Source organism: Convolutriloba macropyga, chromosome 1, assembly GCF_964194025.1.
Source record: "Convolutriloba macropyga chromosome 1, txConMacr16.3, whole genome shotgun sequence".
Classification (NCBI taxonomy): Eukaryota; Metazoa; Xenacoelomorpha; order Acoela; family Convolutidae; genus Convolutriloba; species Convolutriloba macropyga.
Window position 1 is genome coordinate 81,521,265 of NC_134468.1, and position 22,411 is coordinate 81,543,675.

Sequence of the window (22,411 nt, forward strand, 5' to 3'; positions counted from 1 at the left end):
ATATATATATATATATATATATATATATAATATATATATATATATATATATATATATATATATATATATATATATGTATATATATAGTTATAAAAAAGTAAAAAAGGAGTTTTTTTCTTTGTTATAGCTGTAAGCTATGCTGCGGTGTTCTTGGTTTTTTTGCTGTGTGACGATTTTTCGTTTGTCATTGTTGACAGAAAAGCGGAAAGTCAAATTTTATTCCTCAATAACGGCATTTGCACTCTTTATCACTCCTAGAGAGAGTTTGAAGGTGACTTGCTTGCATAGATTGTGACCAAGCGTGAGTTTCCTGACTCAACAAAATTTACACTTTGAAAATTTGATTTCACATAATGTAAGATAAAAGAAACACTTATTTATAATGAAGGTCTCTAATAAAAAAAGACTTCAGCAGAATGAAATTGAGAAGATCAGCGGAAAACGCTAGAATTTTCTCGGAAAACGCTAGAATTCGGTAGAATTTATTCCCTGAGTTCATTTATTTCCCCGTAATTAATTCCTTGTTTACTGAGCGTCGAATTGAAACTGTTTTCAATTTGGACGAATTGCGTAACTTCTGCTAAGTCTTGTGAAAAGATAGGGTTCTTTAAAGGTTTTCTTAGAAGAGAAATTGGAAAATCTGGTTGACTGTAAAACTTTAACTTTGAAAGGGATACTTTAAATTTTGGTATTGAAAAATTGTAGCAATTGAGGTTATTATTTTAGAGCGAACAGCGTAGCTGTGTTGCCCGTGAAACGTCTATGGTGCTATCTAGTCAGACAAAAGAGATTGGAGAACCTCTTCTTTCACTACTGTTTCACACGGCCAGGGGGAGAGCACGGTATCCATGGCAACAACCAACTCACAATACCCTCCAGACAGCAGACCAGAGGTCCAGATGGAACCATCAGACCCTGGGACCAGTTCGAGATCCCAATGAACCCTGTGGCCGTTGTCTATAGAGACGTTTCCAATGAAACTATCAACGCTTTGTGCTTCAACAACATTCCTCTTACACTTTCACACTCAATTCACTGTCTGGTAGTTGCCACGCAAAAGGACATAACTGAGAATGACATCACTAACATAGTATGTCCTCCCGCACCATCTAGTGGGAGCACCCTAGCAATGATAGGAAAGAATAAATCTGGTCACACTTACTCCTCCTCAGCTGACTATGAGCAAACTGTGACGTCATACTCGAACGTGGGCTTGTTCTCGCATCGAAAAGGCAACTCCCTCAAGAGAACGTACGCGACCAATGTGAGAAAGTTGAGCTCGCACCCTTTCCTGCCTTTCTACTTGAGTGGTTGCTCGTATGGAAAACTGAACCTCTGGGAATGGGGACATGAAGATGTAGTAGCGATGTTCAAAACATCAAATAGCAAAATTACCGGACTCAACTTTAATGCTGATGGGAAAAAGGTAAATTGCTCAATTTTAATCCTCGTGATCTTTTCAATTATTGCTTCCAGCTTTCTATTTTTTTTTACATATTTGCAACGCTCTAGTCTGCTGGCACTTGTTATAGACATAATGAAGTGGGCTATAATATTTGCTTATAATTAAATTTGGGTGTAACAGAACGTACTATGACGGGGGCGGGGGTAATAACGGATAGCAGCCAAATTTGTGCTGGTGTTACTTTTTTAAACAAAATTGACCGGAATTTGTATTTTAGTTGGGTGTGTGTGATGAATCAGGCAACCTCCATTTATATCACACTTCTTACGGGGGACTACAGCAGAGTTTTCAGAAACCTTTCATGGTGAGTTTCATTTTTAGTTATCTAGGAAAGTTCCTGCATCAGATGTATTAGCAGCATATTGGTTAATTAATGGCCGCGAAGCGATAGCGGCTATTATTGGGGGACATCGCGGTTTTTTTTCAATTCGCCATCTCCATCGATGATTCTTGTGACCTGACTTCTACTGCTTTGCAATTAAAATTTGTGTGCGTAGCGTCATTTGTTCTGCTTTTAGGTCAATTGCGTGACTTACCTCACTAAAAAATGACTTCTGAAATCACTTGATTAACTTTAAATTTTATAAAAATTTACTAGTTCAAGATCAATAGTGTGTCTTGAGTTTTGGCTTTCGAATATTAATTTTGAAAAAAGCTGTATAGGGCTTTTTTGTTATAGAGCGCATGTGTCTCATAAAAATGATAGATAGTGCGAATCTAACCCAAAAAGTCTAGTGGTCTATTGAAAGACTGGTGGTCAATCTGTCTATCTTATTTCTTTAGTTGTTTCAATTCATGGAAGGCCACAAGCGTCTATTGCGGCTATTTTCCGGCAATCTGCTGGCCATGTTCTTCATTCTTCAATTTTAACTACAATGTTGAACAGAATACCTGATACTCTGTTCCAGTACGCCTCAGAACCTAATTTTCTCAGTTTTTGCACCTTGTTATCTGGTCAACTATTTTTACTTCCAGCTCATTGGGTGTGACAATAATTTTTACTGTATTTCCGCTGATATTATGATATTTCAAAAAATGTAATTTGAATAAAATAACCCCTACTCATCTGACGGCTCTTTCAAACAAACATTTAATTGCGAGTCTCAAGGTTATTTACGTAATAATGGTATTTTGATTTCAGCTAAGAGTCCATAATCTGATCATCATATATTCCTTTCATTTTTCTCTTTTAAATTGTACCCTAACCTTTAAATTCCACCTAACTTCATCTTGCCGATTAGACTTTCTGATCGACTTTTTTGCCCCTAAGAAGAAACGTCTTTCGTGATCAATTCGTTTAAATCGTTTTAATATTTGTTTCAGTCACTCGAGTGTCACGGTAAGCAGTGTGCTGGTTTCTGTTTTGTGGGTTGTTCCAGTCTAGTAGCAACCGTGGGAACTGGTCTTGGTTCATACAGCAGTAGTAACTCACTGGCCCCCCTTGGTGCGATGGGATCAATGCCTGTCATTTGCATGTGGGACTGTCTTATGCCCACCAATAGACACAAGAATCTCATTGCCGGTGAGCGGCATAGCTTAGAAACTCCTATTTTTCAAGCTTATTTTGAGAATCACCCGCTCAATGTTGCTGCTTTTTAATAGCCGCCCTCATCTTTTCAGCCGGCTATTATAGCGCTCCTATTTTTTTTTTACAATTCAAAGAATTTGAATTGTATTGGGGCGCTGTCTTTTTACGACTCCAAGATGAGTATTGGAGAAGTCCTTTTTTAAATCAATTTTATTGGAGTGATTTTTGAAGCGGGAAATGAAACGCGTGAAAAAATTAGAGTGATTTTGGAACTGAACGAAGATAAAGAGCGGAGCGAAAAGAGAGTGGTTTTTGTTCATACCGCTTTTTTTGAGAGAGCGAGAAATTGATGTGTGAAAAAATTTTCTCTGCGAGCAAATTTTTTTTGGTCACGTGCGGCTTTTAAAAGCAATTTGTTTGCAACTTTTGATGGCTATGAGGTTTTATTATGATATTGTATTAGTTTTAGGCTTGTTTTGATAGGAATTGAAGGTTTCAAGTATTTAGTTTGAGTTTAATGCTAATTTGGAGGTTTTTGATCAGTTTTGCAGATTTTTAGACGAAATTTAATGATTTTTTGCCTGTTTTTTTTTTGTTTTAATGCTTTAAAAGGGATTTGAATAGAAGCTTGTCACTTAAAGAATTTTCCAATACCAATTGCTTAAAGTTTTGTTTGTATAAAACATATTTCTCTAAGGAAAAATTGAAATTTTAAACCATTTTTCTTATTTTTAATAGCCGCACAGCGATAGCTGGGGCTATTATTGGCCTTCTCTTGTTTTTTTTGTTTTGTCAAGATTTTTTGTTACGACCTTATGACGTCACAACCACTTTGTTGATTCGTTCATGCTATTTCAATTGAATTGCATGCGTGACGTCATTTTTTGCTCTTAGTGGAGCGAGTTTTTTTTTCATTCGCGTGATTAAATTTTTGGTCGCACTTGACTTACCTCACTCTCAAAAATGACTTCCTCACTTTGAAATTGACTTCTTATTACTTTAATTCAAAGAGATAAGGTCAGATGGGTGTGTGTCACTCTAAATGAAGGTTATTTCAGAACAGCTAATAGAGGCAGCAATAACTTTTACAGATTTTTAATCAAAATATAGCAGATCAGCCTTCAATGAAAAGACGTTTTTTTGTCTGTCTTCTACTCCTTTTGAGACTGCAGATCTACAAATCTATTGCGGCAATTTTCTGGCAATCTGCCAGCTAAGTTTTTTCTTAGTTTTTCTTTTTTTAAAAAAAACTTAGACAAGTTTCTTACCCTATTATGACTTGACCATTGTTTTGCGAGCTTTTCATTACTCTAATTGCAAAGGAACTTTATTCGGCTTCAATTTTCCTTGTACTATTAAAATTTCTATAAATATTATTAAGTTTTTTTAGTTTGTGTTCAATTTGTTTTTGAATGCCGTTCCTATTCTTCCTTATTTTTTCATGGCATTTGTGGAGGTTTAGGCTTCACAATTGTTGTTTAGTCATAATTATGGGTAATTTTCTCCTTCTAGTCGTTTCCGGAATTCTTCCGGCTATGTTTTTCTTTTAAGATCTGTTCATAAATTTTCATGATTTTGAAGTCAAATTGGAGTAGTAGTGATTTCGTCACGCCGAAACAGGAAGCGGAGCGAAAAAGCGAGTGGTTTTGGAATGTGAAATTTATCTGCTCAAAATTTATAATAGAGTGAGAAAACGGTGTTTGAATAAAAAATCGCTTTCTTGCTAGTGGTTTTTTGTTCACATGCGGCAACTTCACTTTGATTTTTGCTGGTTTTTTTCGATTTTTTGGATCGGAGTTTTTTCTAAATGGTTTTCCCAATCCATTCATAGTCCTTTCTAGGTCTAGTTTCTGTTTAGTCAATGAAAATTCTTTGAATTGTACGTCAGGACTTGTCCTGCTATGTTTTTTTTACTTGTCGAACAAAAAAATGTTTCGCTTTACCTCATTTTGCCGCTTTTTCGACATCTTGCGTGCAATCTTTTTGACTTCTCTAGGCTAGTTTCTCTTCACTCCTTCTGCTATAATTGATTTTGAACATCAGTTGCTCAGCAAAGCAATTCAAAATAAACAGAGTCAGAAAAGCCCAATTCTAGATGCCCGCTATTTGAGCGTCGTTCCTATAAGTCTTAGTTACCATCTCTAATGCTTATTGGTATTTTTAGTAGCCCCTATAGCCTCTCTCTAAGAAACAGAAGTATGTTCAACTACGAAATGCCATCAAAATAAATCGGTCTTAAAAATGTTTTTGTACAAAAAATTTTTTTTTTCAATATCTATTCTTTCAATCCCAATCATGCTTATTGGAATCAACGGCGGCTATTTTCCGGCAATCTGCCGGGTATGTTTAAAGTTCTATTAAAAGCTGAAGAACAAGTTTGACAGCACGAAAACGGAGCATCAACACGCTGCATCAATATGAAGCTACAACAACTTAGCGAGCAAGAAAATGATTAAGGTCCAATGATGCACACAGGATTCAGACCTTCACTTTAAAAATGAAACAACTCTCTTTAGGAACGGGCGTTGATGTCAATGCAAATTGTTACCTTCGTCAAATTTGATTGCATTTCTTAATTTCATCCGAAGTCTTGCACGATGAAATGCTGGAGACCTAAGGATGGTAAAATTAAGAAAGAAAAATAATTTTTTCAAGTAAAATCAGTCGACATAACTTCATAACGATATACATGGAGAGGAAAAATAAACGGGTTCCCTTAGGGCTCCAAAATTACTACACGACCATTGAAACCCTAAACTATTTCTCTGGAATGGCGAAAAGACAAGTTATGAAATTGGATCAAGAATAGAAAATGTTTCGAACTGATTTCTCAGCAGCAATAATAATGTTTTAGTACACCAGGGCAACTCTTCTGACAGTTTCTGTAGCGTGACGTACAGTGCCTCTACACGTGCAGTGGTAGCTGGAACCGCTAAGGGAGAGGTTCTGCTGTACGACATAAGGCAGCGAAGGATCCAAGCACCACTTCCAGCATTCACCCAGGAGCAGTCTCAAGTCAAGTGTCTTGCTTTGGATCCATTGGGGAACCTTTTGGCTGTCGGTTCCAGAGATGGAGATATTAAGGTGTGTTATAGTGAGCATATAATTTCGCACAAATAAACAAACAACGCTTGCTGCCATCATTATAGCTGCGAAGCTGTAAGCTGAGCGAAGCTATATTGCGGTGCTCTTGGTTTTTTACGACTCGAAGAGGAGTATTGGTTTTCTTAAGGTTTTTTTTTACCGGAAGTACTATTCGTTCAGACGATGTTTTGACCTAAAAGCGAAAGCGAGTAAAATTGCAGTGTGAACTAATTTTTTCTGAGCGAGAGAAGTTTTTTGATCATGCGCTGCGTTTAGTGAATGACTTTTTGACATTGAAAAGTAGTTTTTGACTGAATGGCACATATAGATAACCGTTTTTAGCCGTTTTTTCGTCTAAGTGGCCTAGTTTTTTTGCTTGTAATTTGGTTTTTTGTAGAAATAATTTTTAATCGATGCTATGTTGAAATGTAAACCCGGGAAATTGTTAGCACAGTATTTTGCATAGCCTGAAATTGCGTTTCAAATGCGAAATTGGCACATATTTCTTGATTTTTTAGTTAATTTTTGGCTTTTTTTCTATTAATTTCTTCATTTTTGGATCTTTTAGCTGTTTTTTGTCAAAAATCAGTTAATATGGCAACTTCCCTTTGTTAATTCATATACTCAATGCCTCTTTCTACCTCGATGTAATTTTGTTTCATAAAATTGTACATTTGCTAATCCGATTTTCGTAGTTTTTTGCAATTTTTTTCAGTTTTTTGTTTGTATTTTGCTTTTAATTACTAGAAATAGTATTTTGGGAAAGATGAGGGACTTTAATTTCGTTTCAATAAAAATTCAATCATTTTTTGGTGTTAAGTTTTTGAAAAAACAGATAAATTTTCATAAATGCAGTCTTAAATATTTTTTGACCACTTTTTTGCAAAATGTTTCATTGTTTCGTATGTCTGAATTCTGCTTTTTCTTGTTTTATTCTGTTCAGCAAGCTGGATTTTTGTCTCGAATGACTTGTTGTCTTTTCTATGTCTCGAATGCTGATCAATGAAATGTACTCGTTTTTCTTGAATTTTTAAATTTGATTTTTAACTTTCAAAAATCAAGAATTGGTCTTTTTGTTACGGTGTTCCTAACATTGTGTCCATATTCTTCACATTCTCTTTTGTATCATTCTAGTTTTGTCCTGGCACCTACTTTTGTTTTCGTTATATTGATTTTTTCAGTTGTTAAAAAATTGAATGAATTCAGCTTTTTCTTAGATCTTGGTTTCTTCGGTTTGCAATTGATTTAATTCAAAATAAGGCAGTACTGTACTGGGAGTTTGCTAGAAAGTCTTTTCCAACATTTCAACTTATTACTATTCATTGCAATTTTATTCCGGGCTGGGTATTGTTTTTAGACGATTGTTTGCCTTTGAATATTATTCTGTTGCTTTTGTTTTTCTATGATTAATTTAATTTTTGAATTAGTATGAAATCTTGTTGTCTAGCATATATATAACAAGGAAGAATCATGTATTATTTTTGCCTTAATTGCCGTGATTAGAAATTTAATTGTAGTGGTTCTCTGATTCTTAAGTTTGAGCACTCTTTTTTGAATAATTTTGACTTTCCTGTCTTTTTTGAAAAGTTTTTATCTGCCGTTTGCTTTCGCGATCTTTTTGAGATTAGAATCATTAATTATCTGAGGGCAATTGATGGCCCTGTCAGCTTTGTCAGGCTATCGGTTTTTTGACCATCCTAAATATTTCAGACTTTTTTAACGTTACAAAACGTTTTCAATAGTAAAATTTTGCTGCATTTTCTTTCTCTTGGTGACAGTGGTTTAAATTTCACCGATTTTTAGATCAGACCCGCGGAGGTAATGAGTTAATGGTTTAATACAAAAGGTAATGGCTTCAGCTTTTTGTGAAGTTTTGGTGCTTCGAGTCGCTTCCGGAATTCTTCCGGCTATGTTTTTTGTTTTGTTTTACGCTCTTTTTTCGTTTTACATTTGTTCGTTTTACATTTGTTCGTTTTACATTTGTTCACTCAGCAAAGCTGAAAAAGTCAAATTTTCTGAATGACTTCTTCCTCTCACTTACGGCATTTGCGCGCGTGACGTCATTTCTCACTCGCTTTAGCTTTAGGTTATTTGCGTGATTAGATTTTGATCATACGCGACTTACCTCACTCAATGAAATGACTTTTGCACTTTAAAACTTAAGTTTAGTTTGAATTTATTTAAGGTCAAAGGAACTCATTTGTGCAGTAAAGGCCCCTAATAAAAGGCTTCTGCGGAATGAATTTTAACAAGCTTTTAATTTATCGTTGAATGTTTTTTACCTAGTTTTTTGAGCGGCGTCAATTTTTTTTCAATTTAGATCTGTATCTGTTTCTATCTCTATTATATGGCAGGCAGGTCTATTCTTTTGCAGCTATTCCGGCAATCTGTCGGCTATGTTTTTAGATTTTTACGGAACCATGGCACACACGTAACGTTGATAAGTAAAACTACAAAGGATGAGTGAATATCTGACTTTGAATGAAATTGCCTCGTATAGTCAATGGAGTCCATAACCTTCATAATTTATAAGCTGTTTTCGTGCCACCAAAGCACGACCAACGCTGACGAATGAATTGGAAAATGTACTTATTTTAACAAAAATTTTAGCGCTGAATTGTGGATGTTTCTCGAATTAGTTTTTTTTCTGCCGATCTTTTTAGTCCCGATCGTTTCATTTGTCAAATTTCGATAGCCGCAAAGTGATAGCTGGGGCTATTATTGGCCTTGTCTTGGTTTTTACAATTCAAAGAATTTGAATTGTATTGGAGAGCTGTTTTAAGATCTGTTCTCACTTTTTTCGGCTTTTCGTCAATGAGAGGTCAAATTAGAGTGCTGATTTTAGTCGTGCTGAAGTAGTAAAGGTAGAGAAAACGTAGAGTAGGTAAGAAGCTTGATTTTTTCCAACTAACTTTAAAGTGGAGTGAAAAATTGGTGTTCAATTTTTGCACCGATTTGCAGTTGCTGGAATTTGTCATGAAGCAGCTAAAACTTTTTATGACTTCGTCACTATTTTTATCATTACTTCTGTTCTTTTCATTTATTATCATCAACGACAGGTCTGCTTTGTCGCCAAGGAGACACAAACGAACCTAATTAATGATTCGAGTTAATAGCCAGCAGTTTTCATGACTTTGACACTCAGCCACAAGTTTTCATGACTTTGACACTCCTTTTTCCCAAAGACTCTGAGTGAATGTTTGAATTTTGCGATTATATGTTGTTAATATCCGCCCTCATCTTCTCAGCCGGCTATTAAAGCGCTCCTATTTTTTTTACTCCGTCGAACTTTTTTTCGCTTTACCCATTTTGGCGCTTTTTCGACATTTTGCGTGAAATCTTTTTGACTTCTCTAGGCTAGTTTCACTCTTCTGTCATTCTGCTCAAAGTCCTTTTAAACAGCAGCTGCTCAGCAAAGCAATTCAAAATGAAGAGAGTCAGTATAAATAAATCAAAGTCAGAAATAGAAACGGGATAAACCCATAAAGCTCATTTTTAGATGCCCGGTACTTGAACTGTTCTCATAAGTTTTAGTAACTATCTATAATGCTTATTGGTATTGATACTGGACCCTGTAGCCTCTCACTGAGAGACAGGAGTATGTTCAATTACGAAATGACATCAAAATAGATCGCACTTAAAAATGTTTTTTTTTACAAAAATCAATTTTTGTTGATATTTTCTTTTCTTTCAATCCCAATAGAGTTATGGGAATCAACGGCGGCCCTTTTCCGGCAATCTGCCGGGTACGTTTGTCTTATCAATAGGTCTCAAAGGTAGATAATGGGATGACATTGATCGACTTAATTGATTCTGTTCAAAGCTATTGTTTTTATGACTTTGACACTAATTGTTTTCAAGATTATCGTTATTTTAGTTTTGAGTTTTTGTTGACTTTGTTGTCTTTTCTCTTAGTGTCATTTTTGACACATCATTTTTTGCTGAGAAAGCTTTAATTAATTCGAATAATCATTTCGGTTCATAGCTATTGGTTTCTATGCCTTAGACGCTCTTCGTTTTTGTAATATGTTAGTGATTTTTTGAGTTCTGCGAATATTTGTTGTATTATTGCTGTGTTATCACTTCATCTCAATAATGAAAGGTCTCATCGGTTGCTAAGGAGGATTCAGCTGATCAAAGTGTTTGTATCAATGAGCAGCTATTGCGTTCTCTTATTTTTACGCTAATTGTTGAGAAATCTGTATTTTTGTTATATCTAATTATTTCTAATATCATTAAGGAGAGGTTTCATGAATATTTAATGACAAGGTGCTAATGTAAAATAAGTGAATAAAATTGTTGGCATAGTAGTCCTTATTTGAATTTGGATTTTCTTTTCCAAAATTAAAAATTGTTTTCTTAGTCTTGTTGGTTTTTAATTGCTCTCAAACGAAGTTTGTAGCAATTATATTAGTCCTGTCGGTCTTTTTTTTTATGCGATTTTTCGCTTGACCGATTTTTCGTCTGACGCTTTTGACTTTTCGTCCTCAAAAACGGGATAAATAGGTAGCGCCCAGCGGGCATTAAGTGCTCTTAGAGCCTTTCAGCTCTGTTTCAGCTCAAACTGTTTGGGAGACTTAATACTTATGTTGTGAAGGGCTGTTCTTAGAGGTTGACGACACCCCCACTGTTGACCCCCCCCTATTGCCCCCACCCCCCACGGCGCTGTTGCCCCCACCCCACTGTTGCACGCCCCCCTCACCATCAGACCCCCGTTGTACCCCACCCCGCGCGCCTGCCGTGGCTACTGACGAACAACCGATCGCTAAAAACACGCAATTTTTTTTACTAATTTTCACAAATTTTTTCAAGTTTTTTAAAATTTTTTTGTCATTTTTTGCGTTTTTTCAGCCTTAGGTGTCAAGAAACCTCCTCAAGGGTTTTATATTACGTTACTGCATAGTTTCTAGTGGTAGTGGAATGATTTCAACTTTTTAACATCCCGAATTTTAGCCTTTTTTTGACAAAACGTGCAAATTTTTCCAATTTTTTATATTTTTTTTCGAAATTTATATTTTATTATCCACTTCTTTCCGGACGCAGGGGCCAGAAAACGTCCTTAGAGTTTTGATAATAAGTTAAGTTACTCAAACAATTTTATTTGCCTTGGAATAGCTTTCAGTTTTTTAATATGACAATTTTTATCAATTTTTTTGATTAATTTGCAATTTTTTCAGGTTTTTGTTGGTTTTTAGGTTTCTCCAGCCTCAAGACTCGAGAAACCTCCTCTAGGGTTCAAAAGTAGTTACTGTATAACTTCTAAATGTAATGAAATGTGTTTCCAGATTTCAGCGCCACGTATTTCAGCAATTTTTTTTTACAAAACTTGCAAATTTTTGAATTTATTGTCAGTTTATTATCGCTATTGTCAGTTTATTTGCCATTATTGTCATTTATTCAGGTTTTTCAGCCTAACAAAAATTCTCCGTTTGGGTTTGATAATGAGTTACTGAAAAATGTATGTTGGTCATGGATAAGTTGATACTTTTATCACAAATTTTAGCAGTTTTTTTCAACTTCTAATTTTCAAGTTTTTTGAAATTTTTTGTCATTTTCTTGGTTTCTCTAACCTCAACAACCACATAAACACAAAACCTCCTCTAGAGTTTGAGCGTAGGTTACTGCATAGCTTCTAGATGTAGTGGATGGGTTTTCAAGATTTTAAGATCAGCAATTTTTAAAATTATTTCCAATTTTTTCAATTTTTTTGAATCTTTGACTTTTTTTATCATTTTTTCCGGCACCAGGATCCTAGGGACCTGCTCCAAAGCTTCATGAACAGCTGTCGCATAGTTTCTAGATTCATGGAATTTGTTATCAATATTTTAATGACTCCAGCTTTAGCACTTTTTTGATAAAATATAATTTTTTAAATTTTCCAAAAATTATGTTCCAAGTTTATGGATATTTTTGAGCCATTAAAACTAATTAAAGCTTGAAATAGTGAGTTTGGATAGTCTCGTAAAACAACGGAATGGTTTTGAAGATTTTAATGTGTTGAATTTTGGCAAGATTTTGTTAAAATTTGCAATTGTTTTCAAAATTTTTGAGTGTTTTTGTCCTTTTTTCAGTTTAACTATCATTACTGGCCAGCCATTTTTTTCTAGTCTTGCAGATGGGTTACTTGACATAACTCAGGAGAGAAAAAATAATTGTGAACATTTTCACTGCAAAATCTGGAAGCTTTTTTATTTAAATTTTGCAATATTTGCGAATTTTTTAAATATCAGTTTTCTATTTGATTTGTTTACTAACAAAGCTAGAAAACCAAAAGTTTAAGAGTCGAGTCAAGCTAGCGCTAGCTTCAATAAAACTTGGCTAGCTACTGACAAAGCCAACCGCTCGCCGGTCGTTTGAGAGCAATTCGCCCGACGTTAGTCGGTTATGTTTGTTGTTCTTGTGGTCTTATTGCTTAGTCTCATTACTAACAGTTCTCATTGTCTGTCTAATGAGGCTTAATTAATTGCAAAATCATAAGTCAATTCAATTCTCCGATTGTAATTCATGACTTGTCCTGAATGACGTCATTTTTTTACTCTTAGTGGAGCGAGTTTTTATGTTCATTCGCGTGATTAGTCGCTTTTTTGAATGAGTTCTCGTGAACGGTATATTTGCTTGGCTATGTTCGGTTACCGTTGGACCACAACGGTCAAAGTGTTAGATAAGCATCATTTTGTTGGGCTCAACTTTCTGAGATTTTGAAAAATTAGGGAGGAGTACGCTTCAGTTGTGGAGGCGTATGCTTCCTAAGCAAACGCCAACATTTAAGTTATCAAATTTTCAATATCAAATTTTATCATATTTTGTTTAATTTTCAGGTATTCGATTTGAGTTCCTCAAAAGTTGTCTTCCACAGCGAGGGAGAGCACAAGCGCAAAGACGGTCTGTTCAAAACGGGACCTCGTGGAGTCCTGGACCTTCAGATACTCTCCTCAGGCGATCATCTCCTCTCTTGTGGCTCAGACGGGGCTGTCAAATTGAGGAAACTCACTAACTGTGCAACTCCCATTACGCAATACTTGCTATGAACAACATCACATCACGATGTTCTAAGAGAGACAGAGCATCATCAGAGCTTGGAGCGTCCGAAATTGTTGCAAATTTCTGAAAGTTGACATCCCGAAAACCATGTTGATATTTGATGCAGACCATCAGTTGAGAAGCACCAAAGAAGAAAACAGCATTGATGAAAACGAAACCTTGTTTTGCAATAGTTTAAATCGAAGTTACAGAGAAATGACACGTTTCTGGCTAATAAAATTACAATTGCCTATCAACTTTGAATGAGAAATCATCGTGTTGAGATATTTGACAAGTCGACTTCGAAAACTTTGAAAAGCATAGCTCATAAGACGTAGTGAGATATATGGTGTTATTTTTCACTGAATGTTTGTTTGCACGGTAATCTAGAAGCGCATAGATCTTTCACGTTCTACAATTTAATATTATATCCTTCTGTAATTTATTCGATACAATTAATACCTGTATATTATCAATTTTGCTGTATATTGAGAGAGTTTATCTTTTCTACGCAGTAATTTATTGTATTGCATCATATCTGTCGGTAATGTAGTTGCTTCTTCCTATACTTGCAATAGTTTGGATATCTTTTGATGAAGTCTTCTAGGAGACTTATGAAGTGTTCTAGGAAATATTCCATTGAAAGGCGCTGTGCTGTTTTGATTAGAGTCATTATATTAAAATCTTGGAATGAAATGAAATGTGAAGCCCCAAACTAATATTGTATTTATTAATGGCTGTATCTTCGTGTGTATGTAAAATGGCTGCTGCTTTTTAAATTTTGTTCGGCGATCGATCGGCCCAAAATAGTGGAATGAATGTGTTAACTAAACACGAGTCCAAACAGTGTAGTGTCCATTAGAGACAAATGTCATTGTTAGTGTTGTTACTCCGAGATCTGTTGATGCTAACCCCAATCAGGAAATGAGGAATTATTTATTCAATCACCTGAATTCATTTAGTGTAGATAGAAGAACTATATTGCAATTGAAATTTCTAGTTTATTTCACTCAATTCAGTATCTGAAAATTGTCGCTCTTCAAGTAGAAATTGCCGCGTTACCATTATTACACTTCTACACGAGAGTATCTTTACACTTCTCTATTGACGAGAATAATTTAAGCCCATCTATTGCTCTTTTAGACCTCAAATCATTTCTGTTTGCAACCAGGTAAATTTGCTTCTGTGCAAATCCATTGCTATGCATATATGCTTCCAATTTTCAACCATGTATATAGGCCTCTACAATTTTCAATTTTTATTCGAGAATAATAAACAGCTGCAAAATCCACATAATAGCCTAAATTTAGTCAATAGCATTTTAAATTGTTCTCAATCAAAGTTTTTAGCAATTGTACTAGTCCAGCTGGTATTTTTCATAGGATTTTTTGTACTGTCAACTTTTCTTCTGATCGTTTTCATCCTCTGACCATTTTCGTTCTCAAAAACGGGATAATGTAAAGCGCGGAGGGAATTAACTGGCTGAGCAGTTCTCTTATAGCATGACGCTTTAACTATTCACTAAATATGCAATTCACCGAAACTTGGGGAGACGCAAATTCATGATTTGAAGGGTGGGTTCTTAAAATTTGACCCCCCCCCCGGCTGAAGCGGGCTAGAGTAGATTCAAGATTCCAGTGGTCGTTCGAGCGCAATTCATCGACGTCCGAGAGCAATTCTTTCGAGCAAGTCGGGTATGCTGTTTAAGGGCCGCAAAACAAAATTTGACCTTGAAAGACCAACTGTAGCGGATAAGTATAAAAGGGTCCCCTGGATGAATGAATATTACGATTGAGGAAACATTTTCAGGGTGTGAAGGGGGCGGTTCTTAGTCTTAAAAGCTTGGACCCCTCATTCACGCCCCCTCCCTACGACACCCCTCTCCACCCTCCTCCAATCGGTGATTTGGACCCCCTCTCGTCCAGCATTCCCGCAACCCACCCTACCTCCCTCCACCCCCCATCGCTTAAACCCCCAGTGCTGAACTCCCTCCCCCAACACTCACGGCGCACACCCCCTAATGCTAGTATCCCTAAGCCCAAGCTGGCTACTACCGAAGCCAACCGCTCGCCGGTCGTCTGAGAGCAATTCGCTCGACTTTAGAATAATCGCCTGGTCATCAGTGCAAAGAGATATTTAATAGTGTCTGTTTTTTTTGCATTTGAAATATTAAGAAGCTGTATGTTTTTAAGGGCTACTTAATGAAATAAAAATCACATACTGGCGATTTGATAGCGCTCTTTATGTCATCAAAACCCATTCCATTTTTGAGGACATTTTGTGTCTGTTTCTGTTTGGCTTTGTGGCTCGAGAATGTTTTGTCAGCTCACGGGCAATCTATTTTTTGGTGTTAGAGATTTGCTTGGTTCAAATATTTTAGTTTGCTTTTTTGTCTGAATCGTTTGCCATTGCTTTTGTTGTCAACCATCTGATTCATTAAGATGTTCAACGTGATAAAATTTATTTGCAATTCTCTGGATTTTCTTTCGACTTATAGTGCTTTGTTTTTTTCTGAATTTTGTTTTGCTTTCTGTTTTTAGCATTTGCACACTCATTCGATTTTCTTTGAAGTTTAACCGTTACGCCGAATCTGCTAAGGGAGGGAAAAGGTAGTTGTTTTAAGAATGTTTAATTAATTTGTTTTTATTGCGTTGTATTTTTGTTGGAACCCGGTGTTCACGAAATCTTCAGATCAAGGCTTTCCGCTTATTTCGTTCAATTTTTCGGCTTGAGTTTTTGTGCGTGATGATGTCAAACTTCAACTTTTTGAAGTGCGTTGATATTTCAATAATATTTTTAGTTGTATATTACGAACTCTCCAAATGATTTTTACTTATATCAATTGGAAAGTTATGCTCAACTGAGTTTTCTCACTCTCATTAAAGGTAATTTGAGGGTAAACAATTCATAAAGTTCTCAAGTTTCTAAATCAAGTTGTTATGACCACCATGGAACTTACTCATTTGACTGCAAATGAATCAAAAACGGGATAAACGGGTTGCACTTGGACGGCATTAAGTGGTCGAGCAGCTCTCTTAGAGCGTTATGTCCTACTAGTCTCTAAATTTGCGCTTCACCAAAACTGTTTTGAGGAAACAATTTCAGAGTGTGAAGGGGCGGTTCTTAGTCTGAAAAGTTGGCCCCCCTCAGTCACACCACCTCCGCACGACACCCCTCGCCACCCTCCTCCAACCTGGCGATTTGGACCCCTCTCGTCCAGCATTCCCACAACCCGACCTACCTCCCTCCACCCCCCGTCGCTGAACCCCCCCCCCCCCCCACCGTTAGTGCTTAGCCCCCTCCCCCAGCACTCACGGCGCACACCTTAATGCTAGCAGCCCTGAGCCCAAGCTGGCTACTACCGAAGCCAACCAGCTCGCCGGTCGTTTGAATGCACTTCGCCCGACTTTAGTTGGTTATGTTTCAGAAGGTTAACAAATTGTTTTTCAAATGTTAACTTAGCGGTTATTAATCAGAATGTTGTTTAAACGGTTATTTATACGAACGTTAACTAAACGGTTATGTTTCAGGATGTTAACTGGACTGTTATTTTTCAAAATATTATCTAAATGGTGGTTTTTAAGAATGTTAACTAAACGATTCAAAATGTTAAATAATTGATTATTTTTCAGAATGTAAACTAGACTGTTATTTTTTCAAAACGTTAACTAAACGGTTATTATTAAGAATGTTAGCTCAACGATTGTTTTCCAAAATGTTAAATAATTGGTTATTTTTCAGAATGTAACTGTTGCCATGTTCGATTCAATTATAAAGCGTTGTCTGCAATGCACTCGAGCAGCTAGCAGCTATATACCTCCAGTACATAATGCTAATGGAGTTTTGTCACTTCTTTCCAACAACTTCATGCCTTTTTTATCGCCCAGATGTTATAGAAGTTCACTCTCTCAAATCAGCAGAAAACCTTTGTTGCCTCCGAGGTACAAAAAGCACAAGAAGTTTGATGCTTTGAAAGGGAATCCTCAGCTAAAAGGAATCATCGTTAAACTGCTTGTCAAAAAACCAAAGGTAAGCACTAGAGTTCTTAGATGTCTCTGGTCCTGCCTCTTATTTAATTGAATTGAATTTTTGATGGCAAATTGCAGTTAACGAAAACTGTTGCAAGACATATATTATTAATTGCTCTCAAACAAGTTTGTAGCAATTATATTAGTCCTTTCGGTCTTTTTATGCGATTTTTCGCTTGACCAATTTTTCGTCTGATGCTTTTGACTTTTCATCCTCTAAAGCGATATAAACAGGCAGCGCCCAATGGGCATTAAGTGCTCTTAGAGCCTTTCAGCCCACTAGACTAGTGTTCAAATATGCGATTCACTGAATCTGTTTTGTAGAATTATACTTACGTTGTGAAGGGCGTTCCTTAGAGATTGACTCCCCGCCACTGTTGCCCCCTACACTTTTTCCACCCCATCAGCCCCCCCCCGTTGCACCCACCCCCGCTGCACTCACTTACGCCCCTTCAATTAAGCTAAAGTTAGCCTCATTAAACCGTGCCTAGCTACTGACGAAGCCAACCGCTCGCCGGTCGTTTGAGATCAATTCGCCCGACGTCAGTCGGTTTTGTTATATCACCTACAATTATACCATCACGGGCTCTCAACGAGCTAGATATTCAAGCTCACCTACTGCAAGCCGTTTATTACAAGTAAGTTGGTAAGCTGGGATGATTCAACGCTTCTTATATTACTCAAAAGTCAGAATTTGGAAAAAAAGATTTCAGAAAAAGTGTCCATTAGCCTCTGAACCTATCTTGATAGCGTATTAACTGTTGGCACATGAAGCTTATTGTTGTTTTGACACAATGCACGAGTTAAGAAACTACATACGGGAACCATGTTTCTGCCACTTTTCACTTAACAAAATATTTGTAAGAAAAAAGTTTAGTAGAAGCAAAATACATTAGCAAAATAGAAATTCGCTTTTTTGGATAGTGAATTCAGAAATGAAAAATGTGGGAGCTCTCAATGCTGCCTGGTCGTAACCGCCTGTGCATAAAGTGAACCGAACTTTCCTGTTCCCTATAAGAAAGATCAGGTAATGCTCCCTTTAAAGATCAGGTAGCGTTATTTCATCAGACGCTAGGTTTGAAATTTAAGTTTTATCTATCTTGTCGGGATGTTACAATTTGTTTCGACTCCGGGAGGATTTTTTACTGGCCTAGTGATAAGGGTTTGATGTGATTTTATTCTACCTGTCACTAGGTTTATTGTCAGTTCAAGTTGTTTTACACACTTATGTAAATTTGTTTATTTGTGTTTAATTTCAGAATCACTGCTTGGTGCTGCCAACTGAAAGGTTGAGATTTTTTGTCATTGTTTCAAAGGAAGCTTAAATGTCATTCCAAAGCAAATCGAGGCTTCTTTCCTGTTTCCTTCTGCTCCACATTTCTAAGAAATTTTCTATAAATCAGTTTTCAGTACACATTATTTCTCGTCAATTAATAGCCGTAAAATGATAGCTGGGGCTCTTATTGGGCATCTCTTGGTTTTTTACAATTCACTTTATATGAATTTTATTGGTGCGCTGTCTTTTGAAGATCTTTCAACACATTTTCATGATTTTTGAAGTCAAATGGGAGTGATGATCTTGGTCATGCCGAAACAGGAAGTGGAGCGAAAAAGCAAGTGGCTTTGCGAGGTAAAATTTTTTAGCTCTAATTTTGAAGTGGAGTGAAAAAAGGTGTTTTAACAAAAATTCTTTTTCTCGCTAGTAGTTTTTTAAATAGCCGCACAGCGATAGCTTGGGCTATTATTGGCTTTCTCTTGTTTTTTTGTTTCGTCAAGATTTTTGTTACGACCATAATGACGTCACAACCACAAATCTGCTTTTTGTTCATTCGTTCATGGAATTTCAACTGAAGTGCGTGCGTGACGTCATTTTTCGCTCTTAGTGGAGCGAGTTTTGGTTCATTCGCGTGATTAAAACTTTGGTCACACGTGACTTACCCAACTCTCAAAAGTGACTTCCTCACTTTGAAATGGACTTTTGTTTACTTTAATTCGAAGAGATAAGGTCAAGTGAATGTGTTTCACTCTAAATGAAGGTTATTTGAGAGCAGCTAATAGTGGCAGTAATAACTTATACAGGTTCTTAATCAAAATATAACATCTCAGCCTTCAATGAAAAGACTAATTTTATTGGTTTCTCTTTTAACGTTTTTGAGACTGCAGGTGTACAAAGTTATTGCGGCCATTTTCTGGCAATCTGCAGCTATGTTGTTCACATGTGACATTTTAACATTCATTCATAGTCCGTTTTAGATCTAGTGTTTTTGTTTAGTCAATCAACGTTCTTTCAATCATGTCAGGACTTGTACTGCTTTGTTTTTTATTTCAATAATTTTGTTTGACCACATGACGTCACAATCACTTCAAATCTGCTTTTTGTTTTTTTTTCGTTCATGCAATTTTAACTGAATTTCGTGCTCGACGTCATTTTTTACTCATAGTGGAGAGTTCTTTGCTCATTCGTGGGATTAAGGACTCTGAAAAATGACTTCCTCACTCTGAAATTAACTTTTCTTTAATTCAAAGAGATAATGTCAAAAGAGTGTATGTCCTTCTAATTGAAGGTTAATTGAGAGCAACTAATAGTTGCAGCAATAAGTTGTACGGATTCCTAATACGGATAGGTTATGTAAGATTGCCCTTAAACGTTTAGTCTAGAATTGTATTTTTTTTCTCGTTTGAGTGAATTGACTTTTCAAGTGTGTTTTTTGCTCTTCAATTGAGTGATCTAAGTTGCTCTCTCTCCTTCTCAATTTTAAGCTGCTTAAATGAATTGGCCTCAGTTTCCCATTTAATTTTTAAAAAGTGCAAGAATTGGTATACTTAACTCCAAAGTCATTGCATTGGTCTAAAATAAGCTGTAATAGTATTATTTGCAGCCCTTTAGTGAATTAACGGGCTTCTAGCCGCAGTGCTGAAGCAGGCTACAATTACATCAAAACCTCTCATTTTGGTTTGAGAGCAAGTCGTCATAAGATAGTGGGTTTTCGATCATAAGATAGTGGGTTTTCGTTTTAATGTTCTCACGTTAACTTTTCTAAATTTGAGTGAAGGCGTTAATGTTAGTTCTGGACAACTATACTCTTAGATATTTTTGATGTTTTGCTCATGTAATCATGTTCTTCCTCTTTTTTGTAGTGAATGTATTTAAATGGAAACTTTCAATTGGCATTTTTTTAATCTATGAATTTTTTTGAATCTATGAATTTTTTGTCCGACGATTTAAATTTTTGTCTCAAAAATGGGATGAACTGTTGCAGTAAGTCTTTGTTCAATGCTCTTGGAATTTTTCTAGTCTCGAAGTTAACTTTTCATTAGAATTGCTGAGAACGTTTGCCCCACGCCCCCCCCCCCCCCCCCCCCCCGCACCCCACCCCACCCCCTCCACCTCATCTACTTTTTCTTGTCTCCCTACCCGTACTACTACCACCAAACCAAAGGCAACCTCTGTTGTTTAGAGCAATTCATCTGACGCTAGTCGGTTATCCTTTATAATTCTTATTCAGTGATATGTATGCCAAAGCAGCTGAACAAATTCGTGAGATGAAATCTGCCAGTTATGAAGTGTAAAGGGATATAAAATTGTAAGTGGCAACCTTGAATGATTTTTTTATGTTTAGAAACCTAACTCGGCCAACAGAAAATGTGCCTATGTGAGGCTATCCGACGGACGTCATGTGTACGCTTATATTCCGGGTAAGAAAAATTAACGAGAAAATTATTCATACTCCAACTACAAGATATTACCCAATGATAAATAGTGACCAACTTTTAAGGTCTCTGAGAATATCAAACTATTTAAAATATTAGATCTTTTGTTTGGTACTTTGTCCAAATTATGCTCTTGTCATATCATGATAAATTGGCTTCAAATGAATGCAGATGTCTACTGAGCGGTTTTGCAGACTTCTGGTTTAGTTTTTTTTTACTTATTCGACGTAATTGTGACATAAGCGGGTCTTTCCTATTATAGCCCCCCCCCCCGGCTTAGGCAGTAGTCATAACGTATAGCTCCACGTACCAAACATACCATAAGGGAGGGGATATGATCGGGGAAGGAGCCACATAAGCTGGCTATCAGTACTCTTAATGTTCTCTATCCAAGAATTCTTGTGAGAATGATAGATGCGAATTTCATTTTTTTCCATTAGGAATAAGAAGAAAGCGCACGTTGCAAACTGATGTTCGTTTTTCTCAATTTGTAAGGGTGACAAAACAGTATACAGACGACTCATGCATTGTGGACCATAATTTTGAACATCTTTGTTTTTCCGAATTATTGTTTTCATGGACTGTTAGTCGCCTCAAAATCAAAATGTCAGCACATTTGACAATTTTGTTCGGGATTTTTGCCGGATCTCAAGTTTTTAGCTATTCAGTTTTTTCATTTATCAAAAGAAACGCACGGCTCCGCGCATGATAAATTCGAGTATGACTTTGATATAAAGTCTATTTAAATTCATTAGTTCTCGTCATCGCTACATGATCTTTGTTAATCAGTCTAAATTGTCTAATCATCACGTGAGACACATTTTGATCGTGTAGCCCACACAATCCGGTATTTAGTGCTGAATCAAGTATATAATTCTAGAATCTAACTGAAACTGCACATCAAATTCGAACAGTTTTTGAGTCTTTGGAAAAGATTCTGTGATGTAGCTCTGTGGTAAATGATGATTGTTTGTAGGAATTGGGCACAGTCTTCAAGAACACAATGTAGTCATGATCCAGGGAGGAGGTCCTCAGGATGTGCCATACGTGTACTGTTCTATCATGAGAGGAAAACTGGATTGTTCACTTCCAGCACACAAAATCAAGAAAAAGAAATAGGCCAACGTATAAACACCACAAGAATGATTATGCAATACTTTTTAAAATATTATTAGCGGTTTTGTGATATATTTGCAGCTGGCTCAAGTAATTGAATTGAAAACTTTGACACCTTCGATTACTTTTGTACCGTTTGAATAGATGAAGCAGGATTTTTTCATACTATCAATTCCTTCCGCCACTAACATGTAATTTCAATGTTGTGCTCATCCATGATCCAGTTATTCAATTTTTCTAAAGATCAATTGCTCTTGAAATATTGCCGCTCTAACTTCAGATTGTTATACTGATTCGGTTCTCGTTAAACAGTAAAAAAGGCAACGTTTTAATAACGGATATTTGAAGGAAAAAACTGCATTATTCTAACTCGACAAAAACGTGAAGAGCACAAAAAGTACACAGGAATTCAGGCTTTGACGCACGATAGACTGACAATCGAACTTGAGGGCTTGCTCG

At 36.3% G+C, this 22,411-nt stretch overlaps 2 protein-coding genes across 3 annotated transcripts in view; both read left to right on the plus strand.

Moving 5' to 3' along the window:
- Positions 1-14,129, plus strand: part of LOC142343130 (dmX-like protein 1) — a 76,300-nt gene extending 62,171 nt beyond the window's left edge. For both annotated transcript variants that reach the window (XM_075394820.1, XM_075394828.1), the window contains 5 exons: positions 727-1,426; positions 1,683-1,769; positions 2,789-2,987; positions 5,848-6,077; positions 12,896-14,129. In XM_075394820.1, coding sequence (XP_075250935.1) covers positions 727-1,426; positions 1,683-1,769; positions 2,789-2,987; positions 5,848-6,077; positions 12,896-13,105 — 1,426 coding nt within the window. In that variant the 3' untranslated portion in view covers positions 13,106-14,129. The remainder of the gene's footprint in view (positions 1-726; positions 1,427-1,682; positions 1,770-2,788; positions 2,988-5,847; positions 6,078-12,895) is intronic.
- A 2,704-nt stretch (positions 14,130-16,833) lies between these two features.
- Positions 16,834-22,073, plus strand: LOC142351996 (small ribosomal subunit protein uS12-like). The gene is made up of 3 exons (XM_075404309.1): positions 16,834-17,126; positions 20,746-20,821; positions 21,813-22,073. Exons 1-3 carry the CDS (start codon positions 16,854-16,856, stop codon positions 21,953-21,955), a joined length of 492 nt encoding a protein of 163 aa, XP_075260424.1. The 5' UTR covers positions 16,834-16,853; the 3' UTR covers positions 21,956-22,073.
- Positions 22,074-22,411: the final 338 nt, after the last annotated feature.

Coding starts and splice junctions, on each gene's coding strand:
- LOC142351996 (XM_075404309.1), top strand. CDS start 16,854: ATGTTCGATTCAATTATAAAGCGTTGTCTGCAATGCACTCGAGCAGCT. Junction 17,127..20,745: donor TGCTTGTCAAAAAACCAAAG/GTAAGCACTAGA, acceptor TTTTATGTTTAG/AAACCTAACTCGGCCAACAG. Junction 20,822..21,812: donor TGTGTACGCTTATATTCCGG/GTAAGAAAAATT, acceptor GATTGTTTGTAG/GAATTGGGCACAGTCTTCAA.